This window comes from Arachis stenosperma, chromosome 3, assembly GCF_014773155.1.
Source record: "Arachis stenosperma cultivar V10309 chromosome 3, arast.V10309.gnm1.PFL2, whole genome shotgun sequence".
NCBI lineage: Eukaryota > Viridiplantae > Streptophyta > Magnoliopsida > Fabales > Fabaceae > Arachis > Arachis stenosperma.
In genome coordinates, this window is record NC_080379.1 from 17,636,968 (window position 1) to 17,661,579 (window position 24,612).

Consider the following 24,612-nt stretch of genomic DNA (forward strand, 5'->3'; position numbering starts at 1 on the left):
CAAAGATTGGCCTTCGTTATTCACCGACCTCTGTAGAAGAGGTCGGACTCAACACAGACTTCTTTCCAAAGAAGTCGGGCTCAAGAGATAGCTGGCAGATAACGCTTATTCAAATAAGTAACTGCCCCTAAAATCTCTCTAACCACTTCTAGAAGCCATATCCCAACAATCCCTAGATAAAGGGACGGTTATCCACCTAAAAAGGTGGCACTACTCCAACGGTGGTTATTGGATCACCACTATAAATACCCTGACACCCCTCAGGTATCTCTAAGTTCCAATACATTCTAAACCTGCTTAACCCCATGCTGACTTAGGCATCGGAGTGTCTTTGCAGGTACCACCCCCATCTCTTGGAACACACAACTCGGAGGCGGCTCCCAGACGTAAACCAAGTCGGAGACCACACTCCTCCAGCGCTTGGGCTTCAAACAAGTCCAACCACCGTCCGGTTCTAGGTAAGCCCCGGAACAAATTTCAAATTCAAAATTTTGAGTTCAAAACTTCAAATTTAAAGGCTTAGACTTAAATCTTAATTATAAACATTAAATTTTAAAATTTAAATTCTAAATCTTAAATAGTTTGTCCTTAAACTCCAATCCTAAACTCTATAATTTTTTATGTTAACATTTTAGTTTTAATAACATGCTTAATAATAATAATATTATTATTATTATTATTATTATTATTCTACAACGATTGTATCTTGATATCAAACACGCTGATATAACATATTTTAGCAATAATTTGTTTATATTTCTCCTTTACAATTATTTTTTAAGATAAATATTATGTAATCAATCATACCTAAATTAATATTTAATAATTATTTATGTTTAAATTTATCAATAATTTTAATATTTGATTATATATCTTTTTAATAATTATTATGATTCTTTCTTATATTTTAATAAGTCAATAATCAATAATTATAATATTTTATTTCATGTCTTTTTAATAATGATCGTTATTCTTTCTTATATTTTCATGAATCAATAATTTTACTATTCTATTTTATATTCTTTTAGAAATTATTACACTTCTTTTTTATATTTTTGTAAATGTTATATATAGTGTTTCATTTTATTATTCATGAACATAAGTTTTAGATTCAAATTTAGTGACATGACGTATTTTGGTGTACTGATGACATTTTTAAAAAATATTATGTATTAAAAATTAAATTTTATTAATATTTAATGATTAGTTATGATATATTTATAAATAATTATAATATTTTATATTATATCTTTTTAATAATTATCTTGAGTTTTTCTTATATCTTTATAAATAATATATATCTTTTAAATAATTCTTGATTTTTTTAATAGAATATTTTAAATATAGTATATTTTTATTTTTGTCTATTAAATTTATCTAAATAGTTAGAGATTTGTTAATACCTTTTAATAATATATTATTATTTTCTACTACTCAAATTATTATTATTATTATTATTATTATTATTATTATTATTATTATTATTATTATTATTATTATTTTGACAACATTTAGTGAATACATATAAAATTCATTTTGAAATATTTTAGTTCATTTTTTTTATAAATATTAATTTATTTATTTACTGGATACAACAACTTTTCTTTATTAAATATAAGTACTTTGTGAATTTCTTTATTTTATAGATTGTTTGGTATTAATATAAATAATAAAAAATTTATAAAATTATTTTATATAAGATAAATATATTTATGATAATTTATTTTTAAAATATATTTCAAATATAAATGTAAAAAAAGTAAATATATCTTATACGTAGTACGGTACATACACTTGTAATAGAATTTCGATTATATGAAACGTTAGAGAGATCTGGTGAGTAAGAGAGCTTTAGAAAATGATCAAATTTAACTTGTGTTCCCTAAAACGTTGGAAAACAAATATATAAAAAAATTAGCATTTTTATTTCTAAAAAATCATTGGTGAAAACTGAAAACTAAAGGAAGAGATTAGAAGATTGCTCGAAGCCCGAAAACAAATTGCAAAAACAAGGATTTTGATATAATCTGGCTTTTTAAACCATGAATGAGTTGTGTATATATGATAAAGAGAAAGCTCCTCCAAAGGGAACTTGTATGTATAGTGAAAAAATGAAGCCATATCCACTTTAAGCTCCCTCACATGTTTTCTTCCAACCCAAGGGACAAACCTACTTCAGAGAATTCTCACAAAATGTGGTGAAAAACTCAAGGCAAATGTTCCAAAGCCATGCTATCAACAATACTATATCCTATATAGCCTGCATTTCTAAATGAGTATGCTCGTGCTCGCCATTGTTAGCCGAAGATGCTTCGGGATTTTCCTTGTGATCATCATCGGTATGAGTTGAAGTGGTCATCTCTTGAGCTGGAGGAGGGTTAACGATGGTCATCTCCGAGAAAAGATCATCTGAGAGCCGGCCTTTCATCTCCCTGTGCTCCTGACACAAGGCGCACCAGTGCAAGCAGCAGTGCACGCAACATGCATTGCAAGGCGAGTCCTGCACTCACAGAAAATGTAAAAATCGGAGTAAAGACTCAGATATCAACATGTAGAAGTACCCTCTGCTTGGAACCACAAGGGAATTTGTCAACATGCCAGATTCAAACATTATCAAGTTTTTTGTGATGGGCAGCGCCTATCCTCCAAGTTTGTGAATCAACCATGGTATGTGTGCACAGAATATTGGCTACCAAATCAGCCATCCATATAAAATACATATTGAAATACAAAATACACATTGAAATGAGTTAAACAACACATGTATTTATATACAAATACATGGTGGCTGATTTTTGGTGTACACAACATTTTTTATTCTCTATTATTAATCTTAATTCTAAAGCAAGCAGCAGAATATAGCAGCCATATTTCTCAGTAAATGGATATTTGTTATATGCCAAGTTCAGCTTGGATTTCGACTAGTTTAACATAGTGACAAAGAATTACCTTCAAGTGATATTTCTTCTGCAAGGTTTGCCGAACTTGACCAGTGTAAATGCCACACATCCACCATGTAAAGAATAAACCCTCGCAAACGAGAAATACTGTCCCCGGATCAATACCAGGAACGAGGGAATTTGCAGCTAAAGTTGCTATGGCCAAAGAAATGCCACCTTCAACAAAAATGGCATGACACAAGCATGGCCCAGTCCAAGGCGTGTCTTCCCTCAAGCTTTCTACATTGCGCCCAAATAACACACAAGGACAAAACAGCCCTGTCAAGCCTGCAATGAAGGTCGAAAGAATATAATCAGGAAGCAACTCTCCACTACAGTATGTCTAACCACGTCACTGCAAAGTATAAACTTCTACCATAGCCATACATATTAATCCTTTGTATTGAAAGAAGCATGGGCCGATCATAATTGATGAAACAAAGTATGACGGGGTTTTGCAAGAAAGACAACAAAGTGATCAAAGAAAGTGTTCAGTTAATTTTTATGTTACAATGATGCTGACAAATGTCTATGCAACTCAGTTTCTGCCAACTAGTCAGTACTCAATGAATTCATGGTCATGGATCCACTCTAGCCTATATCAAACTGAAAGCAATTACAGCATAAAAAAAATTATATAAACAGACTATTAACATTGACCATTAATGCATTACTTACAACTTTCCCTATCTTCAGTGCATCCAAAGATCCCAGTCGTCCAAGGTTCATCTGCCGGAGGCGAATAGCTTTCGGGTAGTGGCTGCCTACATTCAGGGCACTTGCGAACAGCCAACTGCACAATACCGAAAATCCATGACCAAAATATATATCTACATATTAGCAAACACACTCAAAGCGCCCAAAGAAACACCAACACAAGTTCCCAAACAGTTTCTTGCTGCTTCGACTTGGAAATCCCTAAAAATAGAGTGACATTTTCTTTAAAAAAAATAATACAGAAGCATGATAACTAATCCTTCTGAGTCAAATCTAAAGCATTATCGTACATCAGCCAGAATATTCACCGTCCACAACAAGATAAACCCCACCCACATTCACATTTTAATAATCAACCTAATCACTGTAGAATTAGGTTTAGATTGCGAATAAGAAGTTGATACACCTCCAAATGTTTTCAAATCACGCTCCGCAACCGCAATTCAGCATCAATTGCAGCTGCACCAGATGCATTTATGATTTACCCATGATTTTCCAAAACTATGACTAGAACTGCAAAATTCAAAACCTTGATTTACACGATTTACCCCCTTTGGGAGGAAAATAACATAACAGAAACCCAATAATCAAGAAGGAAAATGCAACAATAGCAAATGTGAAAGAAATAACTGATTCAAAAGTAACAAATAATGGAAAGGGGAAAAAAAATTAAAATTTGAAATCTGACCTGAGGAACCTCAATTGGCTGATTGAGCTCGCCAGGAGTGATATCAACGAGAGGCGCATGATCTTTTCCCAGCTTCACATAACTCGATTGCTTCCTTTCCGCCATCAACTTATCTAACCTCAGCCAAAAGAAAAAAGAAAATTGAGTGCGTTTGGATGGCGAGAAAATGCAAGAAAATTGGAAAATGAAAAAAGAAAATGAGATAGATCTGAGGGATTGGGGTAACAAGGGAACCTTGTTAATCGAGAGCGAGAGGAAACTGGAACGTAAGAAATGAAGCAGCTTTTCTCTTGTTTTGTTTCAAGGCACTGCCTTTGACTTAACCGCCCTTACTGTTACGCCTCCTTCGTCCTTAACTAAGAGACTTTGCAGACTAAAAGACTTTGCCACTTTGGAGTATTATAGATTTTGTTTTCACTTTTTTTTATCATAAAAAAAAGAAGAAAATTTTTTAAAAATTTGCGCTTGTATTTTTATTTTCATGATTTTGTAAAACAAAAAATAAAAGCACAAAAACACAAATTTTTAAAAAAGGAAATTGAGAATTTAATCAATTCAGCAAAGGCAATATATAATTTATATGGATTTAATTTTAATATAGTTATAATATAAATGTTTAGCAATGTATTGTTGTGTCAAATAAAAATAACAATTTTATTTTTATATTGCTTAAATGTTTTATTTAACAACATTTTGATGAAAGCATTGTGTATGATATTTTACACGAATATATAAGTGTACCAAAAGTTCAAAATTAAAGTAACAGTGTTTTTTTTTTATAAGTTAGAGTGAGGCTAAAATTCAAGACTTCTAGTTTATGATATTGTATTTGTATACAAATATATATTATATTTTATTTCATTTAGTATTAGTAGTTTATTTATAGTGTATTTTAGTATAAAGATATTAAATAGGATTATTAATTTAGTTTAAAGAGATAAAAAAAATTAATGTTGTTATTATTCAAAATTTTTTTACTATACATCAAATAATGTGTTCATTCTTTTTTATTTTATTGAGAAAATTATCTAGACCATAATACTAATAATATATCATAGGATTATTATTATTAATGTGTTAATTGAATTTTAATATTTATTATTTATATATATTTAAAATTATATTTGAGAATTATTTATTTAATTTTATAATAAATAATATTTTTAAATTTGAATAATTTATTAATTAGTTTGTACTTGTTATACCATATACTTAATAATTTATTAAAAAAATATTAATATAATTAGTAGTTCACTCTTTTTATTTTTTAATATAATGATACTATAGTCAATTCAATAGAAAATAGAAACCTTGACCAATGGTTAGCAAAACCTATTTTTAATTTATGTGTAAAGCGCCAGGATTTTGTTTCTGTCTAATGCAAAAGAATCGTGTATCTGTAGTTGACAATATTCCATGTAGGGATTCGTACAGAATATTTTATTTTTATTTTATGGGTTGGTAGAATATCTTTTACTTAAAAAATACGATTATTGTGTTTAATTGCCAAACTAATTAATTGTTTAAACTAGTACTTTGTTCATACTTTAGAGTGTCAGGTTTCAAAAGATTTTATCTTATGATTATTATCAGGCGATTAAAAAATTTTCGGCAAAGTTCTAAGTAAAATAAAGAATGCAGTATCTTCTTTAGAAAATTATCTACCATACAAGGTATTATGAATTTTTTTTAAAATAAATAAATATAATTCTAAAAAAGGTTAACTTGATTAGTAAGTTATCTTCTTAAATTTTAATTATTATATACAACATTATAAAATAAAAAAATTAAATATTTTTAAAATATTAATTTTAATAATTTTAACTGTGAATCTCAATTATAAAAAAGATATAATATATATTAATTAAAATAAATAGTGAAAATTATTGAAATACTGTAAGTTATCTTCTTAAATTTTAATTATTATATACAACATAATAAAATAAAAAATTTTAAATATTTCTAAAACACTGATGTTTCAATAATTTTAGCTATCAATTTTAATTATAAAAAATATATAATATATATTAGTTGAAATAAATAATTAAAATTATTGAAATACTGGTGTTTTAAGAACATTTGAAAATTTTCTAATAAAATAAAGAATTAAAATTTATTTATTTAATAAAAAGTTCTTAATTATTAAAGAGTGTATTACTCATTATTTAATAGTGTGTTTAATGATGAGTCAAAGATTTTGTCTCATTTTCTATTAAGTATTTTGTAAGGGAAAAAAGAGAGTATTTTTTGAAAGAAATAAGTAATTAAAAAGCATACTTTTCATTGGTGCAAACAATGAAAACTGAACCATACATAACCTATCCCCCACCCCAACATCACTACCAAAAAAAATAAAAATGTATTCATACAAAAACAAAACATTATGCTTGGTGATTTTAGTAGTCAGGGGAACTTTTGCAGAGAATTGCATTGAAAAACAGTATATTAAAAGATTAGAACAAAATTATGAACAAATTAAGATAAATAAACATCCATATTATTATTAAAACTTTAAAAAATTACAGTAAAACTGGGAAATATTTGTGTTTATGAAGGCCAATTTCTATACCAACCAGCCCAAGCAGAAACCAAACCACTAATACCAAGTGTGATTGTGTGATTACAAAATGGATTTGGTTCAATTTCAGCCACTGCTATGAACAAATCTGCAACATTTGCTGCCACTGCCATTAGCCTCATTACTCTGTCACCTTTTATCTTCTGAACCCTTTTCTTCAATTCTTCTACTTCTTCTCCTTTTGATTCTTTCTCATCATTTTTACTATTATCATTGCTGTTTCTTATTCTCCTCTTTAGCTTCATCTCTTCCTTCAAACCTTGTCTCATCAAATGAAGTCACCAATGATGAAGAATATGTACCCTACTGATTCACCAAATGCTGAAATGAAACTCATCTTCTTTGCCAACTTTGCATCAATGGTTCCAATCCTTGAAAGCCAAAGAAAATGGTCAAAGAAGAAGTAAACCATCTCACCAGCATTTCCAAGAACTGCTAGCAGCCTTAGAGTGTTTGATGAACCTGGATTTCGCCGTAGAGCATTGAAGCCGGTTAAGAACCTTCCAGTTCGAAAGGCTTTTCGGCTTAGTCCTGAAGCAACTTCCCAGTTCTTGAACCTCTTAGCCATGTCAGAGTCTGTGGATTCAACATGGTAGTTTACAAGCTTTGAGACATATTGGAATGTCTTCACAAGCTTGTCTATGCCATCTCTCTTTGCTAGGAAGATCACAAGTTTGTCTACTGTGTCATTCATGGTTGGAGGACCAAAATGGTAATAGAAATGGTTTTAATCATAGATAACTGAATTGGTTTCTTCAAAGAGGGATAATAATATTTAGAGAAGTTTAATTTAACTAGAGTCACAGAAGCTGGTTTTGTTTTTGGATAAGAGAAGCTTGTGGTTAGACCATTCATTTTTTTTGTGTCACTAGAATTTTGTTGCATATTTGAGGACTTGATTTTGTTGTTGTCTGCTGCTTAATGGTGCGTGTAAAGCTGGGATTCAATTTTTTGTATTTGTCATTATTCAAAGAAAAAGATAGTGCACAGAAAATGGTAAACAACATTTCTTATAGTGCACAGAAAATGGTAAACTACATTTATTGAGTAGTTTTACTAAACATTTTAAGTAATTAATTTTGTCAAACTAAGTCAATTTTTGCTGGATATCAAATTAATTTATATTTTTTTTTCTAAAATTAGGAATGAGACTCGAACTCGCATACTCTAAGTGAGTATGGAAATACTATGCTATTTGAGTTGTAACTCATTAGCAAATTAATTTATATTTTTAATGGTTAGAAATGCATAATTAAAAATAATAGTTTAGTCACGCCTAAATTATAATTTATATTTTTTTCACCAAAAAAAAAAGTTACAGCTAAAAAGATAAAGCTTTTATTTGGTTTAGAATAATAGAGTACAAGCTTCTAATTTTGTAAGGAATTCAAGAAAATATTTGCTTGTCCCTTAATCCGTAATTAATGTAAATTTTAACCCTCTTTAGTGAGGTGGTAATTTTTCCAGGCTTGCCTTAGCAAAAACTTAAATTTAATAACACACAAGTCAAGAAACAATGATTTCACTTTCATTAGTCATAGAGTAGTTTAAATTTCATTTTTATTTTTTACCCAACCAATTAAAATTTAGGAAACTATGAGATCATTAGACATTCAAGTGCGACGGAAGGTAACAGAATATAATCTAAGTTGTGAGATTCTAAGAACAGGGAAGAAAAGCTTGCATTGCTCCAAAATGCCAGATTTATTAGCTTGAATATTACAATTATTCAAGACTGAAGAATGTACCAAAGTAACAATATTCAGATTATTCTCCAGATAAGCCTTATTTTCGACTTGCTCCCGTTCTTCCAACAAGAGGCGTCATACATCCCAATCATGATTGATAGTTTTCCATGCAAATGACTACATAGAAAATCCAAAAATTAAAAAAAAAAATCATGTGTTTCCGGTTCTACGAATCTTCAACTGAAGCGGCTCCTCGGCAAATCTTCAACTGAAGCATTATTTCTAACAAGGTTGTAATCTAACAACCTAATTGATTCTATACCAGATCCAAATTCGTCAAAATAGCTTCTTAGTTGTACAACTACAACAACATAGTTTTTCCTATTAAGTCAAATTGGATACATGATAAGTCATTGCATCTTATAGTAAAATCATTAGGATCAACTACTTATGGTGGACCAAAAACTTATATTTTCTCCATAGGCCAAGCTTGGACCATTATAGGCTCAGCATAGTGATGGTTAGCAATTTGCACTATGGCATATTTTCTTTATATATATATAATAATTCAACTTTAAAAATATTTTTTTCCAATAATTTACTTAACATGTACTAAAAAGTAAAATTACATTGTGAAATAAGATTTGAAATTAGAGTGCTTTAAAATGAGTTAACACCCAAAAGAAAAATCTTAACTTTCACAATTAGTTTTGATATTGTTTTTCCTCTTAAAGGCCAATTGGCTAAATCAAACCAAGTTTAGCAAAAAATCAGTTTTTGCTTCAATTCTATCAACATAGCCTACCTATTCAGCACCTCCAGCAATAGGAAACTCATCTACAATGATACCAGGAGTTTAGGGAATATAGAGTTAATTTATGTTATCATGACAGATATATTATAAATAGGACACCATGGATTTGGGAGATTACTAACAACAGATTCGGTATGTTACCCATATCTTCTAAACTGGTGCCTTTGGTATGTAGCTCAATGTCAAATGCATGTTTGAGCAGCATTTTTAAACCCTGTGCTGGTTTATATCAACTTAAGAAGCAAAGTAATGAAACAAAAAGATTACGGGAAACCAAACATGATTTCTACTATGAACAAATATCATATTTTTCTCAGGATATAAGATTCACAGGTTACCTCAAAACATGAGAAAACCATCCCCCTCAGCAGCAATGACAACCATGCATGTAATTTTGTGTCTGACATCTTAAAACGATCAAATGACTTCTAGAAAATGCGAGTAAAGAAAGACTGGACTACACTTTCAGAGATCAGTCATGCAAGAGGAAAAAATTACAACAGTAAAATACCTACCTCAACCCTTTTTTCTCCATAAATAATATTGATGGAAGGGAGATTGTATAGTCTCAACAAAGCTCTGACATAAGAAACAAAATAAATTCACCCTTGATGATGAGAAAACTCAGGACTCCAAAACACATATTTATCTAAGTCTTGGGATATTAAGATCTACCTCTTTTTAATTCAAATTCCGACATCTATCAAGAAATTCCCCAAATTTGAGAAACCAGATTTCAGGAGTGCCGCCTGTAGTTGTGCCTAACGGGGGAGCGTGACCTGCTTTTGTTGCGGTACCTGTCTCTGCCTCCATTTCTTCCATTCCTCAACCTAGAATCCATGCCCCTTCCCCCATCTCGATTACCTCTACCATCCAGCTCCCGAGACCTTTCACGATCTAGGTCTCTATCTCTGTACCTATCCCTGTCCCTATCTCGATCTTTATCCCGATGCCTGTCCCTATCACTTGAATCACTTCGTCGTCTTCTCTCATGATCCTTCTCCCTTTGTTTCCTTCGCTCTTCTGCCTCTTTTTCCCGGGCTAATCTTTCTTCTTCAACAGCCTTCTCTTTGGCAGCCTGAATTATGATATCAATATATAAACATAAAAAACATTTCATGTATTTTAATTAGAATATGAGTTTAGACAACAAAATTGACCTTGTATTCGGATATGAAATCGCGAACCATGCCATAACCAACATGTTGCTTCCCAGTAATATGGGACTGAGTCCTTTCTGCAGCATCATTTGCCACAAGAAAAGAACCACATATCTCACATAGTGCCATCTTCTTCTCCTGACCAAGCATCAACACCTTATCATTTTGAGGCTGTGTTAATGCCGTTTTCTCAACATTGAGTGCATCCACCTATAACAGACAATTAAAAGCAATGTGAAGCTCAAAGTGAAAGTTGTTGAGATCCTCCAAAGATAAATATTTATAAGTGCTCTTATGCAATAGAGACCATCGAAACTTAAAAAAAAGATCAATAGTAAATGCATGCAAAGAAAGGTGTTGAATTATATTCAGTACCTTCCTCATAAGAGCTTCAGCTTCATCAACCTTCCCAGCTTCACCTAAAGATTCAACTTGTTCCAGAAGATTCTTTATCTTCTCCTCCAGCACGGATAGCTGTTCAGACTTTTCAGTTGTCAATGGAGGCGCTGGTGCTGGCTCCACCTCTTGAGCAAGACGTTCTCGCCCACGTCTTACTCTTCTATCCAAGTCCATTACCTGTAATTATAAAAATTGAAATTATTCATTAACATATAGAAGAGAATAAACTTAATTGACTGTCAGCAAACATGTAGGTAGCTTACCAATTTCTCACAGAACTGAGCAAGGTCAGCTTCAAATTTGGGTACGAATGCATCATGTCTTGGGGAATTCTCAAAGCTGATGAGAATCAAGTCAACAATGTTTAACATCAGAGACACAATGGTTTTCTTACATATTCATTTAGGAAATAATTACAGCAAGAGGATTCATAGTATGCAGTCCACTATTAGAAATTTGACACCGTTCCTTAACAAAACACAAAACCTTATATGAATAGAATGGATCGACTTGTTCACCTTTCTTTCAACTTCGGATCATGTATTCTTGGGCAAGGACCTGCAGCAATTTTATGCAAATATAAATAAAAATCAAATAAGTAATAAATAAAATATTACGAGCAAATAAAATCCATAAAGAAAGGGAACAACAGCGCACAAGGATCCTGCTTGGTGGGCTCTAGGGAGAATGTACACAGCCTTATATTTAAAATCAATCTATTTGCACTAAGGCTCACCCACCCTCTTGTAAAATTGAGAACATTCCTATAAATAAGCTTCTAAAGAATTAATTAACTAACCTCATATAAAGCTAATTATGATGCAAAGCAGAACACTACAAAATCAAGTCGTTACTTCTTTACCTCTATTAACTAGGATTTCATTCAAGTGTGCCCTTAGGATGACAGATATGAAGATATAAGAATATAAACAAAGTCTCTAAAATTTCTTCACAAGAGAGCAACAATCTAGATTACAACAAATAACTCAAATTTCATCATCTGTCATAGAATCCATTAGCTATGGTCAACTCTCATCAATTCTCAAATCTCAGCAAGAAGCAACATAATCAACAAATAAAACTCACCAAGATCGCTGCGAGTGTTGACAAAGAGATCGTGAGGGCAAAACCGCACCATGTAGAATCCACACACTTCCTTATCGTCCCACGTCACTTCTTTGTATCCTTTCCTCTCTTCCTCCGTCAAGTTGCGAGCTTTTTCCACACAGGAACAAGAAACACACACCAAATTCATGAGAGAATTTTTATTTTCCTCAGTTTAGAAACAATGAGGAAGTAAATGTTTTGGGGAATGAGAGAATGGAAGAAGTACCTGAACCCATGAGTTCATCAAGAAGAGCTCTCTGAGCATCCATGGCTGCAAGATGAGTGAGAAAGTGGTGATTGGGAAACCCTAATCCGAATCCCAAACGAAGGATGACTCTCTGTAGATGAGCAGAGAAAGATTGGCCGATTGGGGAAATTGTTAGGGTTGGCAAAAGACTGATTACGTAAAGACAAGTTAAAGAACCAAGACTCATGGGTACGTTATTCAAGTATTTTACTGGGCACGTAAATAATATATATATATATATATATATATATATATATATATATATATATATATATATATATATATATTAGCAAAAACTAAAAAAAATTATGAGAGGAGGATAAAAATTGAAAACAGAATTTTAATTTAAATGAAATATGCAAAATACTAATTATTAAACTGTAAACTTTATGGTAAAATAATACTTTTTACCGTAAAATTTTAATTTGTTTTTACAAAATTTATCATTTTAATAACTTGAAGATATCACTATAGATACTTTCACCTGAATAGACAAAATAAAATAAATGATAACAAAAGCTTATTTAAAATCTTTTTTTGGTATTAACCCGAAAAAAATTTTTTTAGTAAAAATGAGAAAAAACCCCTAAATTCTTTATTTACTTTCACAATCTTATTAAAAACACTAAAGATTAGAATCAGAATATTGTTTAAAAATACTATTAAAGAATTATCTTGTATTATCATGGTTTTTTTTTTTTGCAAATATCATAGTATATATTATCTTCAATGTCCTGCTGCACATTCAAAATATTTTGACAAAAATCAAATTTAACCGAGTTGGCCCAAACCCAACAAACACTATTTTCCTTACATGCAGCGTGGATATACGCGCACTTCACTAACGCAAATAAAACGCCTGCTTCATAGACGTTTCGCGTGCCATGCTCACAGAGTATGAAAACGGTTCCTATCTTCGTGCGTCTTCTCCTCTTTCTTCTATTAGTGCTGCTATTATGTATTTATGTTGCTGTGTTTTGTTTTTTTTTTCTTCTCCTCCTCTTTTTTATGTTATTGTAGTCTCTTATTCTTTCTTTTTTATTTTTTTTTATTTTTCTTGATTTTATTTCTCTCAAAAGAGTAAAATAAGAAGACTTATGATAAAATGAAATAAAAAAGAGAAGATGAAGAAAAAAAGATAAAAAAGAAAAAAGAAAACAAAGTAGAAGATGAGAAGAAAGAGGAAGAAAAACTTTGAATTGTGCAAAATTTATCAAAAAGATAACACTGAAATTTTTTAACAAAAACATATAAATGTCTTAGTTTTTTACACTAAAATTTTGCTACAAAAGTACAAAAATATCCTTTTAATACTGTATTTTTTCTTCTTTTTATTCTTCATTCTTTCTCTTTTTTTTTTTCTATTGCTCTTACTTCTTTTTTTAGTAACATTACTTCTCATATTAGACTTGAATGAACATATTTATACTGTATTGCAATCTTATTTAGTTGAATGAATGTAGGTTCACACTTATTAAATTGAATTCTTAGCAGAAATCAACCGAAATTTATTCTTCTTTTTTTTCTTTTTTTTTTTTTGTTTTATTCCTCTCAAGAAAGTAAAACAAGAATAATGATGAGAAAATGAAATAAGAAAGAGAAAATGGAGAAAAAAAAGAAGAAGACGAAGCAAAAGATGAGAGAAGGAAGAGGAAGAAGAGTTTTGAATCGTGTGTGCCTTATTTAAATCCAGAATGCATTGAAATTCTTTAATGATGACGACACACAAACAAACTCAGTTTAAAACAAACTCAGACCAGAAAGCACCAAAATTACGATACACAAACAAACTCAGTTCAAAACAAGCAGGCACCTTATTTACCAAAATTACTTAATAATGACGACACACAAACAAACTCAGTTTAAAACAAGCATAGACCAAGTGTACCTTATTTAAATCCAAAATACACCGAAATTACTTAATAATGACGACGCACAAGCAAATTCCTCCTCCTTCTCCTTCTTCTCCATCATTATCATCTTCTTTTATAGTTCATCTTCTCCTTCTTATTTTACCTTCTCATGATTCTTCTTCATGTTTTATTCTCTTAACAATAATAAAAATAAGAAAAAATTAAATAAATAAGAAAAAATACATAATGCTCCAAAATCACTAGGAAGAGGAAAAGGAAAAAATGAGGCAACAAATAGTAGCAAAAAAAAAAACGACGATGAGAAAAAAATACGCGATAACAATAACAATGATGATGATAATGGTGGTGGTGGTGGTGGAGGAGGAGAAGGAGGAGGTGACGACAATAACAAAAGAGAAAGATGACGAAGAAGGAGGAGGAAGAGAACGTGCATGACAACGGTGAAGAAGAAGAAGATGAAGAGCGACAGAGGTGAAGAACGTGTGTGCGTGAATTTAAAACACTTGGTTAAACTTGGTTAAATATTTTGCTTGGTTGTAGAGCTTTATTCATATCTTTTAGTACCTATTTAGCAGTAATTCATTGGTAACAACGTTTTAAAATATTTTTCCCCACTATTTTATAACAGAAATTTTGAATAATTTGGAATCATCCTCCTTAGTCCTTATGCTTTTAAGACATTAACGTTCATTGCAAACATATGTAAATAGTAAATACTATTACAATCTACCCCAACCTTGTATAAATATCATACTCCACGGCTCCATCCTAAGCAGATAGCTTTTAAGTTTTAACATGTTACCCAAAGTTTAGATCCATGATAAACCTAATGAATGTTAGTTCTTATATTTTATTTATAAATATTGCATTTCAAGCTTTTGCATATAAATTATTCTGGTTCCACAATATCAGGATTGAAAGAAAAGGAATGCATATCCAGATATTGAGTTGGTTTATAAAATGGGGGGATTGAAAGAAGGGATTTGATGAAGCCATACAAAGCTTTAGTTGAGGTGGTGAAGCTGCTTGCCTCACAATGTGTATTGTGTGTATGTAATGAATAAAAACTTAAAGGAATCGGTTGCATCCTCACAGATTAGCATCGAGCACAAACGCGTTACTAAAAAAGCAATGATATACATTATTTACTGAAAGACTAATCTTTTTTTCCAATATATACTATAACAATTATGCAGATTGTAAGCTTTATCTAACTAGTTACTAATTCAATATGCAAGTAGATATGTCACATGCTCACCCTAAAACTAAAAAAGAATGCTCTAATAGTAGGTATTGCCGAAGTATAAGAATGTTCTCCGCAAATCAAGAATACATTTCAAAAAGGAGAAGAGAAGGGGGTGCAACTCAACTGCATAAGGTTTGCAAGCAAACACTCATGAATCTAAATTCACTCGCCGCATCTTGCACACAAGGTTTGCTGTTGGCATATCTACTGAATCTGACTTGAGAAGATCTTTTAACTGGTCCCTTGACGCAGAGAGACAACTTTGGAATGTGGCCAAAACCGCGGGGATTGGCATCGACAAAGCGGATAGCACATTACTAAGATACTCAATATCAACTGACAGCTGTTGCGCTCCACGATCCGAAATGTGCTGAATCCCACGCAATTGCTCTATGTACAGTGCTGTTGCCCCTTCTGCGACCTAATAATATTTTAGTCCAAAAAAAAAAGTAGGTCATTATCTGTTTTTCATATGAAAAGAGGACGAATAGCCTGAGAAAGACATGATAATTGCAATAATTTCAAATAATCTGTATATTTGTGTTGTTTGCAACGGCAAAGAGGGAAACTTTAAAACCTAGTCATATCTTTCTAACTTTAGGGAATAAATTCAACTGCATTGCCAGAAAGGGAAGTTTTTACTCAAAAGAGGTGTTCTAAGCTAGTTGAGAGGCCAATTGAGTCAAGACTTGTATATATAGGCAGAAGCTGAATTAAATGTGTTAATCAAGAATATTAACCTCAAACTGAAGCATCCACAAAACTGTGGGAAGAAATGCCACTCCTTATCCTATATTAAACAAAAGGGAAAATTGATTCTGCCTAACTTTTAAGCATCCATCAAAGTATGAGTTATACCTTGAACATCCATTCAGTTGCAAAGAACTGAGCTTCATCATTGTTTTCACTGCTAGAGATTCCCTCAGCAAGTGGCTCCAATTGTTGGGGTAGAGTAAGAAGGTATTCACCAACACTGGTCACATAGGACTGTGGATATGCACTGAAGGTAGGAAGATGAAAAGCACTTTGCTCCTCTACTGATGACCAAATTGGCAATCGGGACACATCACTGAGGCGTTGCCGTACTTTAGATATGAGGACGTCGTATACAAGTTCATTCACTGTATCAGCAAATGCTGCAACTCTTTGAGATGCATGAGGAAGTGCATGAAATCGGGGATCTTTAGACTGCAAAAATCAGAGATATTTTTACATAATGACAGAGACCAACAGAAGAAGTATATAAACTGAGAAGACAAAGTACGTAGGCGCATAGCAAAAGAATACCAACACAACTAAAAACAGATGAACTTAGAAACAAATTCACATTCATTGATTTTAACCTTTTTTGGATAAAATGGGGGTGAATTTGAAAATTTCAAGAATAACATTTTTAGTAATTGTTGTAGAACGCTCAAGACAAATGAAAGAAAATCATTTTCTTTTTCCTTTTATGTTCTCTTCTTTTTGCAATAAAAATGTCTAACCTTCAAATTAAATGACAATAAGAAAAAAAATAGGTTTCTCTACACCACCCTTTTCAGACAAATCAATTCATAGGCATAGAGGGGTGGAAACTCTGCACATAACAGAGGAAATAGAGATTAATGAGCCTGGGCAAAGGCACCAATTCCACATGAACATTGCCTAAACCTTGAGTCTCCTGTTGATATGTTTTTGTCAAATTGTATATTTACCAATGTCAATAATTAGCATTTTTGTTGGAGGGAAACTGTATTGGGGAAATTGAATCATTGCTACATTAAAGCACGCTGCTAGGGGATTTTAATGTGGACTGGAGAAGAATGTGTTAGAAGGGCAAGTGTGGAATTAGGCAGTATATTTCGAGGCTCCTCCAGATCTAGATATTGAAATTGAATCCCATATGCTTTTGTATCTATTTCTAAACCAAAACATATACTTAAGAAAATGAGATTGCAATAAAGTTAGTCTTATTTATACCTGATTCAAAAGGTTAAGGAGTTTCCTAGCCTTTTCCGGCACATCAACAAGCCGCAGAGCTGCCATATCCAAGGCAGCCCTTCCACCAAAATATGGCTCCCCATCTTCATTACTACTTCTTATTGTCTGGTTTTGGTCTAAACTTGAACCAAATACTGAAAAGGATAGACTCGTGCTCAATCTAGCAAGTGTAGCTCTCAAAGATGCTTCAAATACAGAAGACCTGCTTGTCAAACTATCTGCAACTGTCAGGATTTGCAATGCCCCTTGAACTATGGACCACTCCTCTTCATTTGAGATCAAATCAACTCTTCGAGCATTTGGGTTTCCATCCTTCTTCTCCGTTTCCTTCTTTATTGTACCATCACTACCATAATCGACACCACATACAGTTCTTAGTGACTTGAGAGTGTCTTGCAGAGTAGCAATGTACTGTAACATTATGTCATCAAGAGCAAGAATTAGCTCATCTGCCTCAGAACCTCCAGTGAAGTTGATGCATCTCTCCACAGCTGCTTCAAGAAGTATAATAACTTGCGGAATAGACTCCTCCATCCTGCGAACTGTTTCGCTGAGTTCTACTCCTTGGGCTCCCACGCCTCGAATAACAGCTCCTCTTAAATCTACTCCTCCAATCTCTGAGGAAAGGATGGCACGCTCCATTTGTCCATACCTGTAAGATATGCCCATAAATAATGATAAAGTAATTAAAGGAATAATTCAAAGAATTGGAGAAAAAATTTATATGTGTACAATGAGCCAAAAGATCAGTAAGGACGCCCCACTATTCATTTAGATTTACTTTTCTATGCCTCTTTTGTTTTTCTATGTTTTGAGGAACAAATCTGAGAAATATGTTAATATTATTTCTCAGGCCCCTCTAATTTGTCAATAATAATGAGGCCACTACCAAATGGCACTAGCAAACAAACTTTATTTATCAAAATTTCAATTATGCCTTTCTTATTATACATTAAAGAAAAAAAAAATTTACCTGTGTTTAAATGATTCATATGGCAAGTACACAGCTTTCAGGACATCTATTAAAACTCGGACATCAGAATCCGAAAATAAGTGTTGAATATTCCTTGCAAATGTACCCGTCATGTTGTGTAATTCAATCAATGCCTCTAGATGCTTAGTCTGAATCTTAATGCCCTTTTGCATATCTCCAGATAATATATCCAATAAGCCTGCAAGGATTAAAGAGTTGAATATTCAGTTTGTATAAATTATACCAGTTTTCTCAGACAGCAAATTGTGTAAAGCATCTAAGAACAACCTTTAGCAAGTGCTTTCGTTTCAGGAACAGCATCTCCAATGGCAACATTGATATGAGATACGAAACTGGAACCTATAGACATCATAGTCTCACTTAGTAGCCTTGGGACTAGAATTTTATAATCTTCTGGAAAAGCAATCATACACCTGCAAGCAATAGTTAGTACTTAGTACCATTTTATTCTTGCTAATTTTTAAATAGAAAGATATGGTGAAAGAAAATCCAATAGCATCAAGGTTTGAGTATGATTTTATTCTTAATCTAATCCAGTTTGCTTTAAGAACTTAAAATTTAAATGGCCAAAATTAACATATGACTGAGATGTTAACCCAAAAAGTACTTAATATTATTAGAGTAGCATTCCAACTATTTGCTTTATGGGTAAAAATTATCTCTAAAAACAATACCATTTCCATTCTTGTTCAAGATAAAGTAGTAGTTCATCATAAAAGTTTGGCAACCAACTGGAGAACGATATTGTTGGCAAAGCTGACTGAAAATCACCACCACTTGATATCCTCTCCATTTCGTTCTTCTCATTTGCAGACTTATTGGCTCGGTCTTTTGAGTCAAAATCTTCCCAGAGCTTCTTTATTGGTTTTAAGTGAACCTTTGTGTATTGTGATTCTAAAGACTTAAATCTCCCAATTCTGATTAGAATTTCCCGCAAATCTTGGGCAGCATCAACCTGATTGACAATTATACAATCTAAAGTTACTACAGATTATATTTATAAGGCATAAGTGCATGGTTTCACAAAAATAAATTAATCATAACCTTGCGATTCGATAATGCATCAGTAAGGCGGGGCTGCACCATCGTGTCTAGCCTATCTTCCAAGACTTCAAGTTGCTTTCTTATGTTGGCAAATTCAGCAACCTACATACAAGAAGTGATGGTAAGTCAAAACAACCCCCACAACATCTTCTGATAAAAATCAAATCACATGCATATAAAACATAACCAATGTGGAAATTAGTACCTCCCCAACAGCAGACAAGCAATGTCTCATATTAGCCAGAGTTTCTGCAGCACGAGGGAGATCACCACTAGCAAATACATCCTCCACAGTTGAACTTAATTGAGTTAATCCAGCAGCATCCTGTCATTACAATGCAATTTAAGATAGTTTGCTTTGTTATCTCATTGAGCTACATCAATGTGAACTTTTGACTCAAAATATGAAAATTAACAATCTTTACCTGCAATGTCTCATAAGCAGCTTCCATCCTCTGCTTGACAACGTCAACTTTAGCAAGGGCTGCTATAGATTCAGCGGACGATCCCTCTGCCTATAAGAAATAAAAAAGTTGATCATGAGGAAAAGGTCAGGGTGGGTCTTCAGACGTATATAAATCGAACATTTCAACCATGAGTCAGCAGGAAGATTAAAAAGAACTCTTAGAATTAGAATGAAAAAGAAAGCACAGAACTAAAATAAAAGTGACATCAATGCAACAAAACTAACAATCCCATTGAGCTGATATAGAACCAGAATTTGAAACATGTGTTGCCTAAGCACCACGAAACCAAAGTAACAACTCTATTCCACGGAAAAAGAAAAAGAAAAAAAAAAGGGGGGTGCGATGAAAACTACAAGAAGTGTTATCTTAAACAAATATAAAGCAGCATAGAGTAAGCTTATAGCAACTATATTCAGAAAAAGGAATACACGGTTTCCCCTTAATGCATTCACATAACCAATTCAACACAAGCTTGCTCCGAGTTAGCCAGTTAGATCTCAGTGCAAATATTATGGTGCATAGTTCGCTACAAGTAACCAAGTTTAAAGATCTATAACTTAGCACAACAAAATTCAAAATTAGATTAACAAATAACACTATGCATTGACTATAATCAACAATTCATTCTTCAGCACAAGAGATTGGAAAAGCTCAAAGCAAGACAAAGATGAAATTCCCGATTTGATCTCAAATCTAGGCATAGCGAATCGCACATTATAGCAGACACACGTACCTTCTTGAGCTTCTGGAGGATGGCGGAGACGGCGGAGCGGAGAGAAACGGCATCATCACGGAGTCGGATGACGTCACGGGTGGCGCGGGGGACTCGGAGGAGCGCGCCGGCGCTCTGTTCCTCGAGGGAGGCGGCGATCTCCTCGGAGACCATCTGGATTTTCATCTCCGTGTCGACAAAGTGCTTGTCGACTGGCTCCTGCTGGTGACGGCTCTGGCAAGCGGCGTTGATCCATTTCTTAGAGTCGAAGTTCTCGCTTGAGAACGGACCCAAATCCAGCATCATCCTTTTCTCCCGGAAACAGGAACGAGTTCACTCACTGAGCTGAAGATTGCGTTGGTAGATCCATGAACTATGTGTGGTTATGGAGGTTACGTTGTGTGCAGGAGTGGAAATGGGTAAAGTCGAGCCGTTTTTAACTTGACGAGGCTGGTTTATATCTAAGATGTTTATTTTGGTGACTAAAGATAACACAAAGAAAAAGAACTAAGAGAAAGAATAGCACTCTTCTCTAATAATAATGTCTAAATTATTAGGGGCAATAACTATTTTAAGTACACCTGTTTGTTTAAAGTAGCAGTCTTAGTCATTAAATCAGCTGCTCTGTTTGCCGTGCGCTGGATGAGCACTAAAGTAGTTATTCAATTGCGCTGGAGCATCTCTTTGATTTTGTCAAGCAAATCAGAGTCATTTCTAATCATGCTGGTTGTGCCTTGCGAAACAAGAAGAAACGCATCAAAATTATCAGTTTCACATATGACTTCTTTGCACTCGCATTCCCAAGCGATAACAAGCTCTCTCCAAATAACATGAAACTCACAACAGATAACACTAGAAAGAGGTATACTGATAGCACAACCTTTTATCCAAATTCTTATGATGTCTCTAATAATACATCCAAAGCCAGCTAATTGCTCATTTTAAAAAATGCTTGCATCGCAGTTCACTTTACAAACATTCATTTGAGGGGGTTTCCAGTTATATTGCAAAGAGGAAGGAATAATATGTTTTTGGTTGGTAACAACATTAGAGAAACCTCGAGCAGCATATTTAACTAAGTGAACAATTTTCTTCTTACTCCATAGATCATCTTGATAGAAGATGTCATTGTTCCTATCCCTCCAAATCCACCAAAAGACCGCTGCAAAGAGAAACTCATTTTTGTTGAGATTAGAACGAATCCAAGACCCAAAATCCAAACTAGAGTGCTCAGCGGTCATTCTCAACTTTAAGCTAATCCAATCTGACGAGCTTTTTGGCAAGTCGTAAAGCAGTGGTTAATATCTTCTAAACCAAGAAAACATCTCTGATAAAAATCAGAAGTAGCAAGACCTCTTTAAAACCGGTAACTAACTGTGGGAATTTCGTTATTGAGCCAAAGCCAGAGTAGACACTTTATCTTCTCCGATATTCTCAAGCGCCAAAGGCAAAGCTAATTTTTATTATCATTCCAGCCAAATTTCTTCTTCAATAGCCATTCATAACCGCTTTTAGTCGAGTAGGTGAGAGTATTTGAGTTTGTCCAAAACCAACCTGTTTGATCTCCTACCTGCTTGATAGGATCAAAGAGCATCAAATCAAGTTTAACTTCTTCCGGAATCATTGTGCAAAGAATATCCCACCGCCAATGTCCATAGTGCCAGACATCTTCTAGCTTCAAGTGAGAATCGGAAATGTGCACAAAAGGAACCAAAGGAGCTAGCGTTCCACATGGTCGTCAAGCATGATACCAAAAGGATTGAGACATCCTACCTGTACACCAATCAAAACCATCACGAAGCTTTTCTATTGTCTTATAAATCACTCGCCAAGTGCTTGAAACATTATTAGAAAAATTGGGTGAAAAGTAAGAACTCCCAGATAAATATTTTGCCAACATAATTCTTACCCAAAGCTTATCTTTATTATGTAGTAATTGCCAAATAAGCTTTCCTAATAAAACAAAATTTACACATTGGGTATCTCTAATTCCCAAGCCTCCATATTTTCTTGGAGTGACAACTTTGCTCCACTTGACCAAATTTAAGCAACGCTCCCCCACCTTTCTCTTCCACAAGAATTGTCTAAGCACAGAATCAATCTTTTGACAAACCGAAGTAGGAAAAAGAGTCACTTGCATCTGATAAATAGGAAGAGAAGAAGTAACAGATTTAATTAAGCAAAGCCTGTCTGCTCTGTTAAGGAGCCGACCTTTCCAACTAGCCAGCTTACTTTTGATCTTCTCTAAAGAATCCAAAAAAATAGACCTAGCAGCTCGAGGATGATTAAGGTTCACCCCCTAAGTATTTGCCTAGGTCACTAGTAAAAGGAATATGAGAAACACCAGACAACATTTTCTTCCTTCTATTAGAGATATTTCTAGAACAAATAGTTTTAGATTTTTCAATGTTAACCTTCATACCTGAAGTTTTGCAGAACAACTCCAAGGTGTGCACAACATTCTGAACTTAATTTTTCTTCGCTTTACAAAAAAGAAGGAGGTCATCTGCAAACATCAAGTGAAAAACTCTAGGTCCCCCTCTAGAAACAGCCACACCATCCTAAACACCCTCGTCAACTTGTTTGGAAATGAAGCACGTTAATCTCTTCATGCACAAAACAAATAAATAAGGAGAAATTGGATCTCCTTACCTGAGCCCTTTGCGAGGTTGGAAGCTGTCCAATCTATTCCCATTCCAAAGGATGGAAAGATTTGAGCCTTGAACACAATTCATTACAAGCCGAATAATTAGAGAAGGAAAGCCAAAAGATTTAAGAGTGTGCTCAAGAAAATTCCAATCAACTCTATCATAAGCCTTTTCTAAATCAATCTTAAAAGCCATAGCTCCTTTTCTAGACTTTGTCCGCTTAAGAAAGTGAAGAACTTCTTGGGCGACAATAATATTATCAAGCGCTCCTCTACCATGAATAAACTCTCCCTGAGTTGGGCTAACAATCTCATCCAAAAATAATCGTAATCTATTAACCAACACTTTAGTCACTAGCTTATAAATTACATTACAAAGGCTTATTGGCCGAAAATCCTTCAATCTAGTTGGAGGGTTGCACTTAGGGATAAGAATAATCAAAGTTTTCAACAAAGAATGGCTTAACGTCTCCCCTAAGAATGCTTTCTGAACAGTACGCCACACCTCATGACCCACCACATCCCAATATTCCTTGAAGAAAAAAACTTGAAAACCATCCGGCCCAGGAGCTTTGAACGAGCTCATATTATCCAGAGCTTCTTTAACCTCCAACATTGTTACTAGTTTAGACAAATTATCACAAGCATCCTGGCTAAGAGATGGCATAGGAATTTCTCCCATGCAATTAACCTCAACAGGCTCAGTAGAGCAAAAAATATTTTTGAAGAAATGAACAACCTCTCTTTGCAAAACTTCCGGATCATCAGACTAGGACCCATCACTAACCAGCAACCCATGAACCTTGTTAGATTTTCTTCTAAGGATTGTTTGCATATGGAAAAAGCTAGTATTTCTATCACCATACCGAACCCATTGATCTCTTGACTTCTGGTACCAAAGCAATTTTTCCTGGGCCAAAACTAGATTATACTCAGCTCTTAATTCTTCCTCTTTGTGCTTCAAAATCGGATCATCGTCAGCTTCCATTTTCCGTTGAATACAATTCAAATAAGCTTCCAATTCCCTCTTTTTAATAAAAATATTGCATAAGACCGTAGAGTTGAATTCCAACGAAGCTTCTTGAACCCCCAGCAACTTCCTATGGATGCCAAAGTCTGTACTAACCCAATATTTCTGAACAATGGCCTTGTAATCAGGATGCGTTGCCCATACCGCTTGGAATCTAAAAGGCCGGTTTCCTTTCTTGATAAAAACTCCTTGACATCGGATAATCAGGGGACAATGATCAGAGTAGGAACGGCTGAGAACTTCAACAAAAGCTTCTGGAAAAAGAAGGCACCATTCTG

General features: G+C 33.5%; 4 protein-coding genes across 7 annotated transcripts; all 4 read right to left on the reverse strand.

The window, feature by feature from the left end:
* Positions 1 to 2,000: 2,000 nt before the first annotated feature.
* Positions 2,001 to 4,730, reverse strand: LOC130966346 (cell number regulator 6-like). Its single transcript, XM_057891137.1, has 5 exons — positions 4,579 to 4,730; positions 4,345 to 4,457; positions 3,618 to 3,732; positions 2,950 to 3,227; positions 2,001 to 2,500 (listed from the first exon to the last, which is right to left on the reverse strand). Exons 2-5 carry the CDS (start codon positions 4,447 to 4,449, stop codon positions 2,252 to 2,254), a joined length of 747 nt encoding a protein of 248 aa, XP_057747120.1. The 5' UTR covers positions 4,450 to 4,457; positions 4,579 to 4,730; the 3' UTR covers positions 2,001 to 2,251.
* A 2,049-nt stretch (positions 4,731 to 6,779) lies between these two features.
* On the reverse strand, positions 6,780 to 7,793 carry LOC130969971 (peroxisomal membrane protein 11B). The gene is given in 2 exon segments (XM_057895894.1): positions 6,780 to 7,182; positions 7,185 to 7,793. Coding segments are annotated over 2 exon segments (723 nt in total). The 5' UTR covers positions 7,617 to 7,793; the 3' UTR covers positions 6,780 to 6,891.
* A 722-nt stretch (positions 7,794 to 8,515) lies between these two features.
* Positions 8,516 to 12,542, reverse strand: LOC130969061 (uncharacterized). Of its 4 annotated transcripts, XR_009081776.1 has the most exons (9): positions 12,317 to 12,532; positions 12,070 to 12,198; positions 11,502 to 11,541; positions 11,247 to 11,322; positions 10,960 to 11,160; positions 10,585 to 10,794; positions 10,100 to 10,502; positions 9,940 to 10,003; positions 8,516 to 9,824 (listed from the first exon to the last, which is right to left on the reverse strand). XR_009081776.1 is itself a non-coding variant. In XM_057894634.1 (7 exons), exons 1-7 carry the CDS (start codon positions 12,522 to 12,524, stop codon positions 10,161 to 10,163), a joined length of 1,206 nt encoding a protein of 401 aa, XP_057750617.1. In that variant the 5' UTR covers positions 12,525 to 12,542; the 3' UTR covers positions 9,867 to 10,160. The 4 variants fall into 4 exon arrangements, 1 of the variants encoding a protein (XP_057750617.1); XR_009081775.1 differs by having other exon boundaries at positions 9,940 to 10,502; positions 12,317 to 12,531; XR_009081774.1 differs by lacking the exon at positions 8,516 to 9,824 and having other exon boundaries at positions 9,867 to 10,003; positions 12,317 to 12,531.
* Positions 12,543 to 15,328: 2,786 nt separating this feature from the next.
* Positions 15,329 to 21,095, reverse strand: LOC130968458 (conserved oligomeric Golgi complex subunit 7). The gene is made up of 10 exons (XM_057893737.1): positions 20,679 to 21,095; positions 19,904 to 19,993; positions 19,684 to 19,803; positions 19,479 to 19,580; positions 19,109 to 19,389; positions 18,702 to 18,847; positions 18,414 to 18,612; positions 17,420 to 18,092; positions 16,316 to 16,645; positions 15,329 to 15,878 (listed from the first exon to the last, which is right to left on the reverse strand). Exons 1-10 carry the CDS (start codon positions 20,961 to 20,963, stop codon positions 15,606 to 15,608), a joined length of 2,499 nt encoding a protein of 832 aa, XP_057749720.1. The 5' UTR covers positions 20,964 to 21,095; the 3' UTR covers positions 15,329 to 15,605.
* Between the last annotated feature and the right edge of the window lie 3,517 nt (positions 21,096 to 24,612).